The 21,000-nt window shown below is 37.1% G+C and overlaps 1 protein-coding gene across 1 annotated transcript; it reads left to right on the top strand.

The window, feature by feature from the left end:
• Positions 1–2,010: 2,010 nt before the first annotated feature.
• On the top strand, positions 2,011–3,215 carry LOC110916368 (FCS-Like Zinc finger 3). Its single transcript, XM_022161122.2, has 2 exons — positions 2,011–2,215; positions 2,704–3,215. The coding sequence occupies exons 1-2, from the start codon at positions 2,106–2,108 to the stop codon at positions 2,864–2,866; spliced, it is 273 nt and encodes a 90-aa protein (XP_022016814.1). The 5' UTR covers positions 2,011–2,105; the 3' UTR covers positions 2,867–3,215.
• The last annotated feature ends 17,785 nt before the right edge of the window (positions 3,216–21,000 follow it).

Raw genomic sequence — 21,000 nt, 5'->3', positions numbered from 1 at the left:
ATATTACAACAATGCCATATAAGATGTATGGACTTATCGGGACCATGCAATAAAGTGTAAAAGCGCGTGTTGTACAAGTTTTTAATGCATATTATACACTCAGAAAAGTACAAAATAGTCAATTTTAGGATGCAAATTGAAATAAACGTTTGCGAACAATTAAAATTGAGACGTCATGTATTACGTATGTATTTTAAAGGAAAGAGTAAATTACGTTTTTGGCCCCTGTGGTTATATTAGTTTTACTATATTGGCCCAAAATAAGATTTTTTAACAGATTTGCCCCCATGGTCCCTATAACTAACCGTTTTGGCCCCTAAATCTAACCAAACCCTAACTCAGGTTAATTTATTGGTCACATGAGGGGTATAATGGTAATTTCATCCTGATTTCTTTTTAACCCTTTCTCTATCATCATCTTCCCCAGAACCCTCTTCAATCCCACTCATCATCTTCCCCAAAATCAAAGCAACGGACGAACAAGCAATCAATTTCTAGCGATTAACAACTTCCGGCGAACCTGCAACTTCTGGCGAACCTGCAATTTCTAGCGATTAACAAAAACGTGAAAAACCCTATCCGATTTGTGGTCTCGTGAACCCTTGGCTCCCCCATTTAAATCTTCCTCCTCATCAGATCAAAACACACACACAAACACACTGATATTTTGTTTGTTCCTCCAAAATGTCTCTTCAAACGCCATTCTCATCATCATCGCCAGTTTTGCTGAAGAATCTAGGAAAATCGATCGGATTTGTGAGATAAGGGGTTGTGCGTTGTGGATCAAGTGTTGGTGGGGAGAATCTGGGGATGAGCAGTGGAGTGTTGTTTCAGCCGTTTGAAGAAGTGAAGAAGGAGGAGTTTATTGTGTCGATTTCGCCTTAGAAGTCGCTTGCTTTGTCAACGCTATTTTCATGAGTCTGAAGCTGCCATTAACGAGCAAATAAAGTAAGTTTGTGCCGATTTAGCCACTGTTTCTTCTGTTATATGAGTGAATCGACTGATTTGGTTTAGTTGCCTAATATGCTCGATTAGAAATCACAACTCAGTCATTTATGATTTGGTTTAGTTGCCTAATATGCTCCGATTGCTTGTGCTTGTTGACTATACTGCTTCTGATGCTCGTGCTTGTTGACTGTACTACTTCTGATGCTTGTGCTTGTTGACTGTACTGCTTCCGATTGCTTGTGCTTGTTGCCTAATAGGCTTTTGATCTGTGTTTGAAGTTTATGTGGGGATGATGATGATGGTTGAAGATAATGATGTTCGTTAAAGATCTGGGTTAGATTTAATTGAAGATATGGGGATGATGATGGTTGAAGATGATGAGATCTGGGTTAGATTTAAATAAGATCTGGGGATGATGATGGTTGAAGATGATGATGTTCTTGAAAAATCTGGGTTGAAGATGATGATGTTCTTGAAAAATCTGGATTAGATGATGATGGGAGAGAAAATTACCAATTTACCCATCATGTGCCCATCATGTGCCTAATAATTAACCAGAGTTAGGGTTTGGTTAGATTTAGGGGTCAAAACGGTTAGTTATAGGGACCACAGGGGCAAATCTGTTAAAAATTCTTATTTTGGGCCAATATAGTAAAATTGATATAACCACAGGGGCCAAAAACGTAATTTATAAAACTATAATCCAACTTGATTAGAAAACAATTACCCAATCATAATTCTTACATTTATTAAATTACACACACCCAAAATGATCATGTATATGTACTTATAAAACTATTTTGTCATTTCTCTAAATAACTAAAAACAAAATAATTAAAAACCAGTTTGCCATTAGATTCAGGCCCCTTGGCTTTGGGCTGGAAAGCTGTTTTTCAAACAACTATAATCTCGTGCGTGATGGACCATTCTAGAACAAGTGGATCCCACTTTAACCGACACGTGTCATCAATCTATAAACTAAGACCACCTGTAGTCCCTGCTCTGCGTCACACCCAATCCCAAACACTTCTCTCCTAAAGTCTATAAATGATCGTTTCTTCACAGCAATAATTCCTTCCCACAGTTCCTTGATTCTTAACCTAAGCACCCCGCTCATATTAGCATCCTCCAACGTCTCCATTTAAATTATACACACAATGAGTTACGATGCGCTATTTTACGCCGGAAGTGAAGAGCCCCATTTTCTTGAAGCTTGTACCCTTTGCTCTAAGCCTTTGGGTCATAATAGTGACATATTCATGTACAGGTATAAATCAAAGTTTCTTATATGTTTTTTTTTACCCAATATGTGCATCAGTGACTTGTACCCTATGCATAAAAGGTTGTACATGGTGCATAGTTTGTATTATTAATGGATCATCAGTTTCTTGGAACACAAACCATGTGCAAAAAGTGTTGTACTTTATGCCTTAAGAGTTGTACGAAGTGAAAAATGTTGTTAATTTGTACGGGAGACTAGATTCATTGAACCCGGACAAAATAACTTCAGAATTTCAACACATTTTTTTAATTAAAAAAACATTTTTTTATAATAATGATAATCTACATTAAAATACCCAAACAATAAATTACAAACAAACAGTAGGTAAATGGGTAAGAAACTGCACCGTAACCCTCTTTTGAATTGTAAAACCGATCGTGCTAAAGAAAAAATGGGTCGAGAAATTATTATTTATGAACTGCTGGATCATGTTATTGCAAGATTTCTGAAGGGTATTTTTGTAATTTGTGCAGAGGAAACACCCCATTTTGTAGCCAAGAATGCAGGCAAGAACAAATTGAGTGTGATGAAGCAAGAGAGAGAAGATGGAAGAAGATGTCATCCAAGAAATCAACAACAGAGACTTCCAAGAAATCTGCAACTGTGCAAACTGGAACACTTGTGGCTTCCAATTAGCAAATTTTATAAAAATATTATGTGAAATTACATAATTACCCTCTCTGATAATAATAATATATGATGGGAGGGGGATGAGTAACTTTGGTTTTGTATAGAAGTTGATGGTGGGGTAACATTACTCACCATGGTTTGATGGTGATCATAAAGGAGAAAGACGAAGATACCCTTTGAGAAGAATTTTGTTTTTATTTTCGTTTTATTTTTGTCTGATGTTTTTTTTTTTTTGGCCTTTTTAACCTTCATGTCTTTGGGTTTTTATTTTGTATGAAAATGCCCAATTTCACCATGTTTAGGTTAAGTTAATAATTTTTGATGCATCTAATTTGGCCTTTGTTTTGGGAATAAATATTATGTGCCCTTGATAAAACAGTTAAATATCGATAAGTTATTAAAAAGCATCTTTAATCTGCTAAACAAGTTAAAAAAACATTGTAATCTATGTTTTATTGTACTTGTTATATATATATTCACATTGAAATTATCTTTAAAATAAGTAATAAAAAAAGGGTAGATGCACGGTATCTCTGACTGCGGAAGTGATCCCACTTCCCAAGCTAGCGACCCGACAACGCTGCCTGGCGGTGAATACCCTGCCAATTCGAAGGGAACGAAGAGCCTGGAGTTACCAGGTTTCGAACCCGCGACCTCAAGGGCCCTCGGGCCAGTTTTAAACAGGTGTCGGTGGCCACTGAGCCAAGACCCAGTGGTTAAAATAAGTAATAAAGTTCGTAAATAAACGTGTTATATATACAAATGGTACATTTACTTTTTTTTCAATTTGAGTTCACTTATTCATATAATACAATGAACTTCAAAATAGGTTGTTTTTTTTTTCGAACAACAAATTTTATTAAAAACAAGCCCCCTAGCAAGACGCTAGCGAAAGCCAAAGGCATAAAAAAATTAAAATGAGAAATTAGCATGATCTTTCCACGTTAGGGATTTCATAGCGGACCTATTATGAATAATCCAATCAGCTTGTTGTAACCCAATCACCTTGTTGTCGTCACAAATCTTGCAAATAAAGACCGGTTTATTAGAGAAGATAGAATCGATCCTAGCTCTTAATTGCCATATGATATGCTTCTAGCGTTGCCTTTTCGGAAAAATCCTAGAAAAATAAAAAATAAATACGTCACCCGTTGCACTCTTAACAATGATTCGAGATATGTTTCTTTCATGATACTTTTTATAATGTGTTGAGTGGTTCTTTATTTGCTTATCATAAAATGGCTATGACATACCATGAAAGTGTCAGGATACAAAATAGTAAATGGCTATGACATTACCATGAAAGTGCCATAATACAAAATAGTAAATTTTGATATTAATAAACAAGTAAAAAAATAAGTGGAATGCTTGTTCTAATTTTGTAGACATGATGATGGAAAAGGAAATTGAGTTTGATGATGTTGCAAAAAGCAATTACCTCACTTTCACATGGGCCACTTAGAGATGTTTTTTTATTATGTTTCAACAATAAGAAAAATAATTTTAAAATTAATATAAAAATAATGTTTTTAATCATATGTCATGGTTAATTCAGATTTAGGAAACAATACAATGGATAAGTAAAGGTCTGGGTTTCAATTTTCATAGTGATAATGAACACTTCGTCAACATATAAGAAAAAAAAGTTTCCTATTAATAAGGACTTAATTTAAAAATTCTACTTAGTTAAATCTAAATAGAATGAAATATAATAATGAGTTAAATGCTTGGTTGGTCCATGTGGTTTACAAAAATTGCAGACTTGATCCCAGTGGTTTACTAATTACACACGCGATACCAAAACTTATCAGAAATCAACTCGCTTGGTCCCTTAGATTTCTCTCAACTAATACATTATACACCCCATGTGCATGAGGATAACTTATTTACCCTTGAAGATAAAATGAGAATATAAATTCATCATCTTCTTCAATTAACTCTCTCTGCATCCACACACATTCATCAGCTGTGAAATTGAGCAGCTGGATCACCACACACATTCTTCAATTAACTCTCTCTCTCTCTCTCTGCATCCACACACATTCTTCAATTAACTCTCTCTGCATCCACACACATTAAATTAACTCTCTCTGCCATTGGTGCCATTATTCACGCATTTCAACTGTGAAATTGAGCAGCTGGATCTCGATATTGTTACAGTTTCGAAACTTGTGGATGAAACGGTGTTTTTGGTTGATTAAATGGAGAGAGAAGAAGTTGACTGAGTTGACAATTTGAATTGAAGTTCGATGAAGCGGAAGGTGTTAGTGGTGGTTTTGTTAGGTTTTTGTTTCTCTACGTTTTTGTTAATGGAGGCACAATACAGGAGGATTGGTGCGTCTTCTATGTTTCCTCTGAAACCTAAAATTGCATTCTTATTTCTAGCAGAAGGGAATATCCCACATGTTGGGTTATATCGGACCCCAAATATTTATCAATGGGTTGATATGGGATCGATGGGCAGAAGGGAATTGATGAAACACTGGTTAACACTGGGCTAACCAGCTGGATCGTCTCGTGAATATGGGTTCAATTTATTCCTCCACTCGTCGACTGCTGGATTCCTTAAAAGCAGAACACCGGTGACTCACCACAAGGAGGAGAATAGAGGGGTTCTCCTTGTGACCACCCTCCAGCGTGAGAATAAGTACGGTTCTGAGGAGAATAGTGTGTGTTGTAGGTGAAATAGAGAGAGAGAGAGAGAGCATAATGTTAAACCTGAAGTAGGAGTCCCCTATTTATAGCCGAAGGATGAAGGAGGGAAGGAGGACCTTGCCAGCTGCTGCTGAATGCCAGCTGTCAGACCAAGAGGAATATCCTCTTGGTCTCCTCTGTCGTGCCCAGAGTAGTGGATGACGTGGCGCATCCTTATTCGCCCATATAGGAGAATTCAAGCAGTAGCTGTCGGCCTATCCTAGGAATATCTTGCAGGTCCAGCTGGCGTCCGTCTACTAATGACACGTGTTGTCCTTTTTGTCTGGGAGAGCATCTTTGGTGTCACATGCGATTTCTTCCAGAAGCTTTCTGGATATGCTTTGCTGATGTAGACGCCATGCTGGATAAAAGTGGTATGGTCCCTGCCATGTGTGCATAGACTTGAGACCATACCTCTTCAGAAATATCCCACAAGTTAAAATTGGCTAAAGAAAAAAAAATCAGTCTAATGATTAATGGAAATAATATGTTATTACTGATTCTGATTTCTACACAAATATGACAGTGAGTTCTAATTTGTATTGTTTAATCTTCTCAATTCTCTTATTCAAATAAATTTCTATATGATTAGCATTCTTTCAGGTGAGATACATACTGAGATGATGAATCGATTGTGTTGTGGAGATGATTTGTGTAGCTGATGAATGTGTGTGAATGCGGAGAGAGTTAATTGAAGAAGATGATGAATTTATATTCTCTTTTTATTTTCAAGGCTAAATAAGTAAATTCACATAAGATTACCCTCATGTGATATGCACATGGGATATGTTAACTGAGAAATCTAACTGATGTTAGGGCAGGGGACCAAGCTGGTTCATTTTTGACAAGTTTTGGTACCACGCGTGTAATTAGTAAACCACTGGAACCAAGTGTACAATTTTTGCAAACCACAAGGACCAACCAAGCATTTAACTCTATAATAACACATAACTGGTTTATTATAATTCGTTCCAATGATTTATAGATTCCAAAGGTTTTATAAAATAGTTTCTATGAAGTATTTGATTCAAATAAAATGCGGATGAATCGAGCAGTTTATAAAATTGTTTAGACTAATGTGGTATTAGTCAATCAAAGACGATTTGGTCTATGTGGATATATCACTTTTACCCTTTTAGCTCCCAATTTTTTTTTAACATCTGAGCCCCCAACGTCTTTTTTCTAACCCTTTTGGCCCCTAACACTAACCCGATCCATTAAATGTTATGGGCCAAAAGGGTTAGAAAAAAAAAGACGTTAGAGGCCAAAAGGATTAGAAAAAAAGACGTTGGGGGCTCAAATGTTAAAAAATTCTTTTTTGGGCTAAAACGATAAAAGTGATATAAACACAAGGGTCAAAATCATAATTTACTCTATATATATAATCACAACTTGTTAGCTAAAAGTAGGGATGGCAATGAGTCGGGTTTGGGACGGGTTAAGGTAATCCCAAACCCGATTAGATAAACCTATCCCAAAGCCCGTCGGGTTTCTATCGGGTATCGGGTATACCCATGGGTATCGGGTATACCCATGGGTTTCGGGTAAACCCATTAATTTAAAATATTACCCGTTGGGTATACATGACCCAAACCCGTCGGGTAACTACTAGTGTTATCCTTATGAAAATATATCAATTAATGGTAAAGTGTATAAAATTAAATACCTCAATGTAAACAAAAAATTCAAATTCATAGATGACAAAAATAGTGCAAAGTCGATGTTTCACGATTGTTAGTACAAGAGGACAATGTTGATGTTTCAAAAAAGTTGCACCAAATGATTACAAAAAAGAATGTGTATGCCATTCGCCCATTCGTGAAGACCATGTAGACGTGTAGCCATGTTTGCACCCTCATTCCTTCAAATTGTGTTCCTATAGTTAAACAAATAAAAGAATACACCATCAAATAAATCATAACTAAAATAACATAATAAACACAATAAATTTGGAACATAAAATGTATACTTACCTCGTCACTATCGTCATAGTCATGCACAATTGTTTGACAATATGCTTCGGTTTCTTTTGAACAAGTTTCTATGTATATGAAAAAATAAACATGATTAATATATAAAAATAATTTTATAAAAGTAAGAAAATATGGTTACCTCTTATCTCATTTAACAACCAACTTTGAGCACACATCAACGCTTCCAATGTGCTTGGATGAAGACGACTACGATACGGGCTTACCAATCTACCACTTGTACTAAAGGAAGACTCAGAGGCAATAGTTGTTATAGGGATTGCTAATACATCTCAGGCTATTCTTTCAAGTATCGGGTACTCCAAACCGTTTTTTTCCACCAAGCTAGTATATCAAGATCCATGTCCGGTGGATACACTTTCTCTTCAAGATAATGGTCAAGCTCTAATAAGATACCTCATATGACATTCAAATATAAGTTTTATGTGAAACTATATTAAATGGAAACAAGTATGATAACTAGATGTGGTTAATAAAAGCATACCTAATGTATTCTCCTCAGCGACATATGATGAGTAGTCATCAAACAATCCACTTTCACTCTTATCATTAATTGAAGTTGACCTACTAGATTCATGGTTCCTTACATTCTCATAACCTAACCTGTTGTTTTGTAGTCTTCAAACAATTCATAAATAATTTTTTTATGCTTCTCAACTTTAGCCTCTGCACCTTCTTTAGAACCATACAATTTCGGAAAAGAGTACTTCATAATTATAAATAAGAATATGTATATTTATATATAAAAATATAGAAATAATATGGGATAAACGGGTATATTTATCGGGTAAATGTGTCGGGTAAACAGGTATACCTTATCGGGTAATCGGGTCGGGTTAACGGGTATATCATCAATTCCCAAACCCGCAAAAAAAAAAAAAAAAAAAAAAACTAATACCATACCCGGTCCCAAACCCAATTCTTAGACCCAAACCTGTCCCAAATGATTCGGGTTTCGGGTTTACCTATAGGGTTCAGGTCCGATTGCCATCCCTAGCTACAAGTGATTTTGGATGTTTTTTCCCACAACTTTTTGTGGGTTTTTGTTAAAAATATAAATAAATAAAATTTCATTATTTGTAATTTATGTTTGTTTCAATTTTACTTGTTTTATATTTGTTGTCATACAGGTGGGCCAGAAATGGACTGAGAAGATACTGGACTAATGGGCTAAGCTGTATGGGCTGAGACACTGGACTGAGAAGTTTTTTGCATTGCTGGGCTGTGAAGATGGTTGTTATAACAAACCGGGTAACCCGCATGTGCTTGGTATATATAGACCCAGATCTCATATCAGTCAGTGGTAGATATTTTTCCTCTCGTTTGTTCTCTCATTGGCGATCTAGGGTTTCGTTCAATCATTCTCTTCAATTTGCTGTCAAGTGTTCGATTCTTGTGTTCGTTTTGTGTTGATCATCTTGTTGATGATCATCTGAGAGTTCGAGAGTGTATCTCGGTTTAGTTTCTGAGTTGTATTTCTGAATATTCATCTTTCTAAGGTTTTTATAAACTTCTTGATTTGGGTATCTTGTGTTTGTATTGTCGATGCCATTATTTTTGACATGGTATCAGAGCCATAGAGGCTCTTGGTGTTGTCGGTGATTTTTCATCTTCGATTATTTTTCCGCTGTGACTATCATATCTGGTCAGATCTGTTGTTATTTGAGAGTTCTTCAAAGAATCTGGACAGAGTCGGTTGTTGCTGATTTCAGATCTGTTGTTGGAGCTCGTGCCGTTCAAGAAGCAGTAAACCCTAGATCTAGGGTTTGGAGTTTGGATCTGGGTCGTGGTGAACTGTTTGTTTGCCGACATCAGTTCCGATTGCTGTGGTTGATTCTTGGAAGCTGCCACTCCAGTTAGGGTTCAATCCTTGAAGATTGTAAAACACTAACTGGATTTGGAGGAACCCTGACTTGGGTTCTTTATTTGGTGAGATCGTTCTTTGTTCTTCTCGGTTTTTTTACTATTTTTGCATCTAGTTGTTGATGCCAGGGTAGTTTGAACCGGTTTTGATTGGGACACAGGACGGGTCACATCCTGTTGCATTCATTCTTTGTGCATACTTGCTGCATTGTGCTTTCTTGATTCTGTTTGTCTATTGTTAGGTGAATTGTGCCTTTTATGTATTCTGTATCTAGGTTAAAAGACTTCTACAATAAGGCTTGCGGGGGCACCTTTGAGTGATGAACCCCTGATATGGTCCCTGTTGTAGTTTCGTCATGTGTGATTACTTTTTTGGTTAACTGGTCTAGGTTTTCTATCTGTTGTTGTCTCCTGTGTTGTCCAGTTGTGTGTTTTTGTGTAAACTTGTTGTTTGCTTTTTGTAACTGTGCTTTAAAATGGGAGATACAGGTGGTCCTAGTGAAACCTTAATTACCAAGTTAGAACCTGATAGTCCTTGTGATGTCTGTCACCGAGCTAAGCAACATCGAGAACCTTTTCCACTAAGTGAACATAAAAGTTCACAATTAGGTGAACTTGTTCACTTAGATGTTTGGGGTCCTTATAGGGTTGCAAGTTATGTGATATAGAGCTTTGGTAGAAAAGGTTGTGTTTACATTGATACAGGACATGCCTTTATATAGGCCTTTACAAGATGGAGCAAAAGCATAATTAGAGGAAGCATAATTACAGGAGAAGATTAAGGTACAATTAAAGCTATACATTGACTAAATAATTTAGATCCTAAGTTTGAGCATTTTCCTTAATACGCCCCCGCAAGATGGAGGATCCATCGGAGACTCCAATCTTGGAGCGATTGTGCAGAAACGGGGACCGTGATAAAGGCTTGGTTAACATATCAGCAAGGTGATCTTTGGAATTGATGTGAAGGACACGGAGATGGCCATTTGTAACTTGTTCCCGTGCAAAATGATAGTCAAGAGCAACATGCTTCATTCGTGAGTGATAAACTGGGTTTGCACAAAGATAAGTGGCACCTGTGTTGTCGCAAAACAGAGTCGGTGTTTCAGTGATGGTTATGCCAAGTTCCTTCAGTAGGTGTTTGAGCCAGGTAAGTTCAGCAGCAGCATTGGCTAGCGCCTTGGACTCAGCCTCGGTGGATGACCTAGATACCGTCTTTTGTCGGGTGGACCTCCATGAGACGGTATTAGTGCCGAGGTATAGAAGATAAGCTGTGGTAGAGCGACCTGCGTCATTTGTACCCCCCCCCCCAATCAGAATCTGAGAAAGCCGAGAGTGTGAGAGGAGAATCACGGTTGAGAAAAAGGCCATGATGAATGGTGCCTTTGAGATAGCGAAAGACACGTTTGAGGGCTTGCCAATGGGCTTGGCGTGGGTTGTGCATGAATTGAGATAACTTGTTAATTGCAAAAGAGATGTCGGGACGGGTGAAGGCTAAATATTGGAGAGAACCAACGAGCTTGCGATACGGAGTAGCATCAACCGACGGAGAGGGATCATTTGCGCACAAAGGGTCGGATGTACTAAGAGGAGTTGTGACATCTTTTGCGCCATCCATGTGGAATTGGTGCAAGATGTCCTGAATGTATCGGTGTTGAGATAGAAAGAGCCCTTTGGGAGTGGGAATGACTTCTACACCTAAGAAATGGTGGAGCATCCCAAGGTCTTTGACCGAAAATTTGTTGCTCAAGGATCAGACGAATTGATCAAGAAACTTGGGTTGATTTCCTGTGAGCACAATGTCATCTACATAGACCATGAAATAGCAAATAGTACCATGGTGATTGTAGATAAATAAAGATGCATCGGATAAGGATTTTTGAAATCCAAGGTGAAGAAGGAAGTTTGTAAGCTCGTTGTACCAAGCTCGCGGGGCTTGTTTTAGACCGTAGAGAGATTTTTTGAGTTTGCAAACATGGTTGGGGAATTGAGGATGAACATAACCTGGTAGTTGAGACATAAAGACCTCCTCATGAAGAGTGCCATGTAGGAAGGCGTTGTTGACATCTAGTTGGCGTAGAGGCCAATTTTTCGATAAGGCAATCGAAAGGATGGTGTGAATGGTGACAGGTTTCGTGACGGGGCTAAAGGTTTCAAAGTAGTCTTTCCCGTATTGTTGATGGAACCCTTTGGCAACTAAGCGAGCTTTGTATTTGTCAATAGAGCCATCGGGATTCCTTTTGATTCGAAAGACCCATTTGCAACCGATCAGGTTTTGAGATGTATTTGGAACGAGTTCACATGTCCCATTGTGAAGGAGTGCATTAAATTCATTATCCATGGCCACCTGTCACTTTTGATCCTTGAGAGCTTGGGTGTGAGAGGTAGGTTCAAGAGTTGGTTGTAATGGGTGGATAGTGGTGGAGTTGATAATTTTGGATTGAAGTACTTGGAGTTGGGTTTGCGGTTTCTTTGTGGGCGAGTGGTGGTAGGTACGGCAGCGGGATGCGAGGTAGATTGGGTCGAGGAAGGAATTGAGGAGGAGGCTGGTGTGGGTGATGAAGTTGGTACGGTTGGGGAGGTGGTGGGAGAAGAGGGAGCGGTGTTATCGGTGGATTGTGGTATGGGAGTAGATTGAGTGGTGGAGTTATTAGAGAAGGATCGGCTAGAAGGAATTGGTGATTGGTTTGTGGTGGAGGGCACATGGGGAGGATGAGAAGGTGATGGAGTGATTGGAGTAGGCAAGTTAGAAGGTGTTGGTTGGATATGTGGAGAGGAGATATTGGGAAGGTTAGGAGAGGGTGTTGAGAGAAACGTTGTGACTGAGGGAAGGGTGGTCATGGTCATGGATGGTTGCTTAAAGGGGAAGACATGTTCAATAAATTCCACATGTCGAGAGTGATAGAGACGATGAGACATGGGATCATAGCATTTATAAGCGGATTTGGAGGCAGAGTAACCGAGAAAAATGCAATTGATGGATCGAGGATGAAGTTTGGAAGAGGCATAGGGTCGTAGCCATGGAAAGCATAGACAACCGAATGGTTTTAATTTTGTGTAAGTGGGAGGTGTGTTGTAGAGTTGATCAAGGGAGATTGATGATCGAGGATTGGTGTGGGAAGTCGATTGATGAGGTAGACGGCAGTTTGAAAAGCATGGGTCCAAAAGGAGAGAGGTAGATTGGCATGATGGAGAAGGGATAAACCGGTTTCAACAATGTGACGATGGCGTCGTTCGGCAACACCATTTTGCTCAGGAGTGTGTGGAGGGGTGGTGAAGTATGAGATTCCATTTTGTTGAAGGTATGGAATAAGAGCTGTGTATTCGCCTCCATTATCCGAAAAGAGTGAAATAAGAGGAGTGCGAAAAAACTTTTCAACCAATGTTTTAAATTGTGGGAAAAGCGTGGAAACGTCCGATTTTCGTTTCATTGGGTACAACCATGTATATTTTGAAAAATAGTCAACGAATATTATATAGTATTTGTAACCATCATTTGATTGTTGAACCGGGCCCCAAACGTCGGAATAAACTAGTTCTAAAGGTTTAGAGACTTTGAACGAGTTTGCACCAAAGGGCATTTTGTGGCTTTTATTTAGAGAACAAGAAACACAATGAAAAGGAGCATTTGACATTTTATTACAATCAAGTCCTAAATAATTGAGTAAGCGTTTTAGAACTTTGATTGAGGGGTGGCCCAACTTGTGATGCCAGGAAAGAAGCGACTCGGGTTGTTTGATACTTGAATTGATTTGCTTGGGATTGTGAGGAACGAAGCTAGGAACGTAGTACACGTCATTGATGTTCACTCCCCGCATTAGACGCGCCCCCGTGCGAAGATCCTTAACAAAAAATGGAAAGGAAAAAATTCAACCGAAACATTATTAGTTTTGCATAGCTTGGCAACGGAAACAAGATTATTACGTAGATGAGGAACAAGTAAAACATCTTGAAGTGTTAACGGACGGGTATTAGTGGGAATGGATGTGTGTCCGACATGGGAGATAGAGAGAGTATTACCGTTTCCTAACACAATTTCGTCAGGCCCGCCATATTCTGAGTGGGTGTGTAAAAATGACTGGTCATATGAAGCATGATTTGACGCCCCACTGTCAAACATTGAATGCGACGAGCTTGCCATTCAGGAGTTGATTGTCGGGTTGGCATTTGATTGCGCTGAGGCAGAGATATTGTGGTCCTGTAAGAACTGGGTGAGTTTTCTGCAATCTTTAGTGTCATGACCTGCAATGTTACAAAAATGACAAAAATAATTGTTTCTGTTAGTTCTGTGAGATGAATTATTGCTGTTGTGTTGTTGGTAGCGATTGGGTCTGGGCCCAAATGAGTTGGGCCGAAAGGAATTGCGGGCTTCAGTGGGTCCATCACGAGCAAAGTAATTTGACCTATTATAAGATGCCCTTCCCTGTTGTCTATGAGTCTGATTCACAGTGGAAATCAGGGCAGGTGGTTTCTCCTTAAGCATGGTTCGTTCATGGTCTACTAGCTTTTCGAACAAGTCAGAGAAGGAGATCAGGCTGTCTCTCATCTTCACCGCGGCTGCTACCTGTTTGTAGTCATCTCCCAGATGGGTTATGATGTGAACGATTAGGTCATCGTCATCAACAGGTTTCTATGCAAGGGCTAGCTCGTCAGCGATTGCTTTCATTTCACGAAGATAATCTGCAACATGTTTGCTTCCTTTGGTGGTTGTTGCGAGTTTGGAACGGAGTGAAATAATACGGGATCGAGACACTCCAGCGAAGCTTTCGGTGAGACGTTTGAATAGCTCGAGCGAGGTGTCAGCAGAGGACACGATGGGTAAAATGGTGGCTGAGCAACTACCGAGCAAAGCTCCCAGAAGAATCTGGTCTTGCCGGAACCATAGCCGGTAGGTGGGATTGGTTTTTCCGTCAAGGGTTTTCGGTGGAGGTTCGGTTCGGCCATCTACAACCTGTTCCAGTTCGAGGCCGGTAAGGGTTGACAGGACCTGCTTTCGCCAGGCCGTAAAATTGTCGGAGGTGAGTTGGATTGGAAAGTGGGTATGGGTAGACAGGGTAGTCACGGAAGTGGCCATGGCTAATCGGAAGTTAGGAGGTGTGGATCGGAGACGAACTCGGAGGAGCCTTTGTTAGGGCTCTGATACCATATGTGATATAGAGCTTTGGTAGAAAAGATTGTGTTTACATTGATACATAACATGCCTTTATATAGGCCTTTACAAGATGGAGCAAAAGCATAATTACAGGAAGCATAATTACAGGAGAAGATTAAGGTACAATTAAAGCTATACATTGACTAAATAATTTAGATCCTAAGTTTGAGCATTTTCCTTAATAGCAAGTAGGGAAGGGCATAAGTACTTCCTTACAATTGTTGATGACTATTCGAGGGCTGTTTGGATATGCCTAATTAAAAATAAAACAGAAGTGTTTGAAAACATACAAGATTTTGTAAATATAATTCAAACTCGGTTTAAAAAGGTGGTTAAGTGTTTCAGAAGTGATAATGGATCTGAGTTTGTTAATTCTCAAATGAATTTGTTTTGTAAGTCAAAAGGAATTATTCATCAAACTTCATGTGCTTATACCCCTCAACAAAATGGTATTGTTGAGAGGAAGCATAGACATTTATTAAATGTTACTAGGGCTTTGTTGTTTCAAAGTAATTTACCTGTTAGGTTTTGGCATGAATGTGTTCTAACCGCTGCATATCTTATTAATAGGACTCCCTCGTCTGTTCTTGCTGGAAAAACACCTTATGAGCTTGTATATGGTTTTAAACCCTTCTTGTCCCATTTAAGAGTGTTTGGGTGTCTGTGTTTTTGTACTGTGTTGAATGAAAGTGATAAGCTTAACAGTAGAGCAGAAAAGTGTGTTTTTATAGGTTATTCCCTTGAGAAGAAAGGTTATAAATTGTTTAGTCTTGACTCTAAAACAGTTATTTTTTTCAAGAGATGTTAAATCTTATGAATCTTTCTTTCCTTTCAAGGAACAATCTGTTTTTGAAACTTATGATGCTAATTTTGATAAAACTGTTAATGCTTTAAATTTTTTTGATTTGTATGAAAATGCAGTATCCAAACACCAAAATGTGAGTGATCCCGATGATGATCGAAGGGTTACAGGTGAAGTTGATGTGGGAACGCATGTAACTCAGCAACCTGGGATACATGATACACCGACTGTCATGGCTGATGTACATCAGACAAGTGAAACTCATGTATCCTCAGATAGGGCAGAGCATGTGACTACCGCAAATGAAACTACTAACACTTCTGAGGGGGACACAGTGGATACTGAAGTGTCTGATTTTCCTAGAAGGTCTTCTAGACAATCTGTATTTCCTAGAAAACTTGATGATTTTGTTGTTAATACTAAGGTCAAATATGGAATTGACAAAGTGATAAATTTTTCAAAATTGTCTAGTGATTCTAAATGCTTTGCTTCTACTTTAACTAAAAGTTTTGAACCTGACTCTTATAAAAAGGCTGCCATTGATCCTAAGTGGGTTGATGCTATGAATAATGAAGTAGAAGCACTGCATAGGAATAATACGTGGGAGGTTGTTGATAGACCTAAAGATAGAAGTGTGGTAGGTTGTAAATGGATTTTTAAGATTAAGTACAAGTCTAATGGTGAGATAGAAAGGTATAAGGCTAGACTTGTTGCAAAAGGGTATAGCCAGAAAGAGGGAATATACTATGAAGATACCTTTTCACCTGTTGTTAAGCTTGTCACTATAAGATGTGTTGTGCCCTTAGCTGTTCAAAATAATTGGACTTTATATCAGTTGGATGTGAACAATGCTTTTTATATGGGGATTTAAATGGAGATGTGTATATGAATTTACCTGAAGGATATGGTACATCTGATAGTTCTAAAGTGTGCAAACTAAAAAAGTCTTTGTACGGGCTTAAGCAAGCTCCAAGAATGTTGAATGAGAAATTAGTGAATGCTTTACTTGAATTTGGATTTGTGCAAAGTAAATGTGATACATCTTTGTTTGTCAAAAATGTTAAGGATGTTTTGTTGTGTTGTTGGTCTATGTCGATGACATAGTGTTAACTGGTAATTCATTGGCTGAAATTGACAAAGTCAAAGAATGCTTTAAATCCAAATTCATGATTAAAGATCTTGGCGTTTTACAATATTTTTTGGGTATTGAAGTTTTAGTAGTGATAAAGGTATTTGTATGTCTCAAAGAAAGTATTGCACTAATCTATTGGCTAAGTATGGAATGTTAGCTTGTAAGCCTGTTAGTTGCCCAATAGAACAGAGTCACAGTGTAAATGATGTTCTTAATAGTAATAATGGTCCGTTAGAAAATGTTACAGGATATCAACAGTTAATAGGAAAATTGATATATTTATCTCATACTAGACCAGACATTGCTTATGCAGTACATTTTTTGAGTCAATACATGCATAGCCCGACTGAAGGTCACTTAAAAATTGCCTTTCATTTGCTAAGGTATCTTAAATCTGCACCTGGTAAAGGAATTTTATTTACCAAGTCAAATGTGTTAGTTTTAACAGCCTATGTTGATGCTGACTGGGCTAAATGTTTGAGTACCAGGAGGTCTATTACTGGGTTTTGTGTATTTCTTGGTGATTGTCTTGTATCCTGGAAAAGTAAAAAACAGCCCATAGTGTCCAGATCATCAGCTGAGGCTGAATATCGGGCTATGTGTGCTGCAGCGTGTGAGGTCATCTGGTTAAAAAATTTACTAAATGAACTTAATATTGTTGTCAATGTTCCTATAAAACTGTACTGTGATAACACGGCTGCACTTTCAATTGCAGCAAATCCTGTATTCCATGATCGGACCAAACATTTCGAAATAGATTTGTTTTTCTTACGAGACTGTATAACTAAGGGAATAGTTAAGTGTTTGGGTATAGAATCTGTAAATCAACTTGCAGATATATTTACCAAAGGTCTGTTAATAAAAACACATGTTGAGTTGTGTAAAAGGTTAAAATTGTTTGATTTGATCAAATAATGAAATTGTGAGGGGGTGTTAAAAATATAAATAAATACAATTTCATTATTTGTAATTTATGTTTGTTTCTATTTTACTTGTTTTATATTTGTTGTCATACAGGTGGGCCAGAAATGGACTGAGAAGATACTGGACTAATGGGCTAAGGTGTATGGGCTGAAGACACTGGACTGAGAAGTTTTTTGCATTGCTGGGCTGTGAAGATGGTTGTTATAACAAACCGGGTAACCCGCATGTGCTTGGTATATATAGACCTAGATCTCATATCAGTCAGTGGTAGATATTTTTCCTCTCGTTTGTTCTCTCATTGGCGATCTAGGGTTTCGTTCAATCATTCTCTTCAATTTGCTGTCAAGTGTTCGATTCTTGTGTTCGTTTTGTGTTGATCATCTTGTTGATGATCATCTGAGAGTTCGAGAGTGTATCTCGGTTTAGTTTCTGAGTTGTATTTCTGAATATTCATCTTTCTAAGGTTTTTTTATAAACTTCTTGATTTGGGTATCTTGTGTTTTTATTGTCGATGCCATTATTTTTGACAGTTTTTGCTTTTAGAAATAGTAACACACATGTTTCGCTTTCTTTGTTTTTTTCCTTCAAAATTAAACAAGTCAATGTTTTTTATAATAAAATTACCTTTGATCATATTTTATTTTCTCTTGTAACTTTTTACCGTATTATATTTGTGAATATTTGAGTATGTTGTTATGTCGTTCTTATTTTTATCTATGTCTGTATATAAATTTTACTCAAAACCGACTTGTAAACTTATACGTCATCAAATTGTCTCAGAAGTTTAGATTTTTTATATATAGATTGACGTCATTTACTCTTTTCGTTATTTTAATAATATAGTTAAATATTTTATAAATTTCTAAATATAGCATTGCGACGTGCTTTCTTTTATTAATTAGGTTGGATAAAAAATTTTGTTTCTTTGTTCTTTATCGTTATGAACCGAATCGACAACGTCGGTGTCATCACAAACGAAACTGCATTTTGGCCGAATAACATCAGTGAGCGTATCTTTTTAAGGACTTTCGATTGTTGTAAAATATGTGCATATTATATCTTTTTGAATTGTTATCCGAGTGTTGTTATCATACATATGCTGTAATAAATCAAAACGATACCGACTAAATATCCGCTGAAATGCGCAACGAATCCTCCTAGTTACTTTAAACTTATATGATGATTTTTATAAGAAATGATTACAAACTAGCAAAAGTTATAAAAAGTGGTCACTAAATAAAAAAAAAAACAAACCTTATTCACCCATAGCTATTTACACATTTGGTAATTTTTTTACTCATAAAAAAGTTGAGTTGGATTCTCGAACTCAAACCTAATTTTTGGGTTGTTGATTAGATCATTAGTGGAACATCTAATACTAAAAAAGTTGCATGAAAACATATTACCAATAAAATCATTAAAATGTATAAAAGTATTATGACGAAAAAACATATTAAATATGTTAAAGGTGGTGGCTGCCAATATAGAACAAATGTAATATTTAGAATAAAATGCAATAAAAAATATAAAGGGTTTTATATAGAAATATGTTAAAGGTGGTGGCTGCCAATATAGGCCAAAATGTAATTATTATTCCATATATAAGTTTACAACTTTTTTGTGCATCATCACTTGTACATTGTGCTTTGGATGTTTTTCAAAAAAAAAAACTTGCTTTTTTACTTTTAACCCAAATGTTTTTATCTTTTACAATTTTAACCCTGCATAATTTGTTTTTTAACTTTAACCCAAAACTTTTCGTTATTTGCAATTTTACTTCACAACTTTTGTCACTTATACTTTTCATCTTTCGCAAATTTTCGTTTTACGTATAGTTCTAAATTTTTCGAGTTCATACGACGCAACGTGCATGTGTGGTTCAACGTTTTTGCCTCTATTTTTCCATGTTTGACAGGTTCGTCGCAACACGCATATCCTAGGTCGAGTCAGTGTTGGTGGTCGATGGCGGTTGTGTGATATTAGTACTATTTGACACCGTTTTACACCCCGCTACAACGCGAGGTGTGCTTTGGGGGTTTTTCAAAGAAAAAATGGTTATGCATATGATTGTCGTAACGTTGGCTTTGGGGGTTTTCCAAAAAAAAAAATATTTTTTTTTACTTTTCACCGAAAAGTATTTTATAAATTACTTTTAACCCAAAACTATTTGTTTTTTTACTTTTAACCCAAAACTTATTATCTTTTGCAGTCTATCCTCATAACTTTTTTTACTTTCAACTTTTGTCCTTTATAGTTTTCATTTTCCGCAAATTTTTCGCTTTATGCTTGGTTCTAAATTTTGTGACTTAACACATCGCAACGTGTGTCTTTGGCTTAACGTTTTTACGTTTCGTTCTAAATTTTGCGAGTTAACACGATGCAACGTGCGTGTGTGGGTGAACGTTTTTACATCATCTATTTTTTCCCCGTTTGACAGGTTTTACATAACGTGCAGGTACTAGATCGACTTAATTATAACTAAAGAATCCCCGCCGCATTACGGCAGGTCGCAATCCTAGTTTAGAATAAAATGCAATAAAAAAATATAAAGGGTTTTTTATAGAGTGGTTATTGAGTTGAAAAAATTTGTTAGGTACTTATCAACCTAGTTGAATGAATCATCAACCGGTCACATGACATGATGACGCTTGAGATGACTCACGTCCACATAATGAGGAATTTATTATTACCTACTTATTACTCACACCGGTGAGATTTTAATTTTGTTAACACATTAATACTTTCTTAGTTTGTTGAGTGGTAGGGAGATTTATATCTTTTTATGTTAAATGTATACATTTTAGTCCATCACCACTTTGGTGGGGTGGTAGAGGCTTTGTGCCTCTTGGAGAGAGACCAGGGTTCAAATCCTGGCATGGGGTAGATTTGATTTAATTTAGTAGGGGTGTGTAATCTTTGCCGTTCAAAAAAAAATATATATACATTTTAGGGTCGAATGCTTTTATCTTTTATTTGTTAATTAACATTCGATTAGTAACCTATATTTTTCAATCTATATATATTAATAAATGAGATGATGTGGGCTATGTGTCCTTGAGTGGTGAAGCCATTTTGATGATGTGGCAACCATTGGTTTAGTGGAGTTTGATTTTGGGAGGGAATTGATGTAATTCTCTATAAACAAACCAAGTTTCACAAAACACAAACCAAAAAACCAAAGATACGCGGGATCCGGAATTGAATGGGCCGGTTTTCGGGTAATCCAAATATTGAATTCGGATCCTTTAAATTGATTTCACTCAATTATTTTGCATAACATTCTTCTTGAATCATCTTCTTTCTCTCTCTGTTCTCTCTCTTCTACATACCATATTTGATTACAAACCCTAAATCAACATACCATCTCCGATCATCAAAATACTATAGCCGATCATCATCTTAGGTGACGAATCTTTCAAGAATTACAGGTAAATGTACTTCATCAAACCTATCAGTTCCACAAAATCTCACCTACCGACAATCATCTTCTATCATTTTAACCTAATGGTGTTCTTGATTCTTTGAAACATTCGACAGAGATCCAAGGTTGCAACTGTTTTATATGTTATTTAGATGTTTCTG

Source organism: Helianthus annuus, chromosome 16, assembly GCF_002127325.2.
Source record: "Helianthus annuus cultivar XRQ/B chromosome 16, HanXRQr2.0-SUNRISE, whole genome shotgun sequence".
Lineage (NCBI taxonomy): Eukaryota > Viridiplantae > Streptophyta > Magnoliopsida > Asterales > Asteraceae > Helianthus > Helianthus annuus.
Note: the sequence above shows the minus strand (reverse complement) of the source record. Positions and strands in the feature narration are given on the sequence as shown.

Coding starts and splice junctions, on each gene's coding strand:
- LOC110916368 (XM_022161122.2), top strand. CDS start 2,106: ATGAGTTACGATGCGCTATTTTACGCCGGAAGTGAAGAGCCCCATTTT. Junction 2,216..2,703: donor AGTGACATATTCATGTACAG/GTATAAATCAAA, acceptor TAATTTGTGCAG/AGGAAACACCCCATTTTGTA.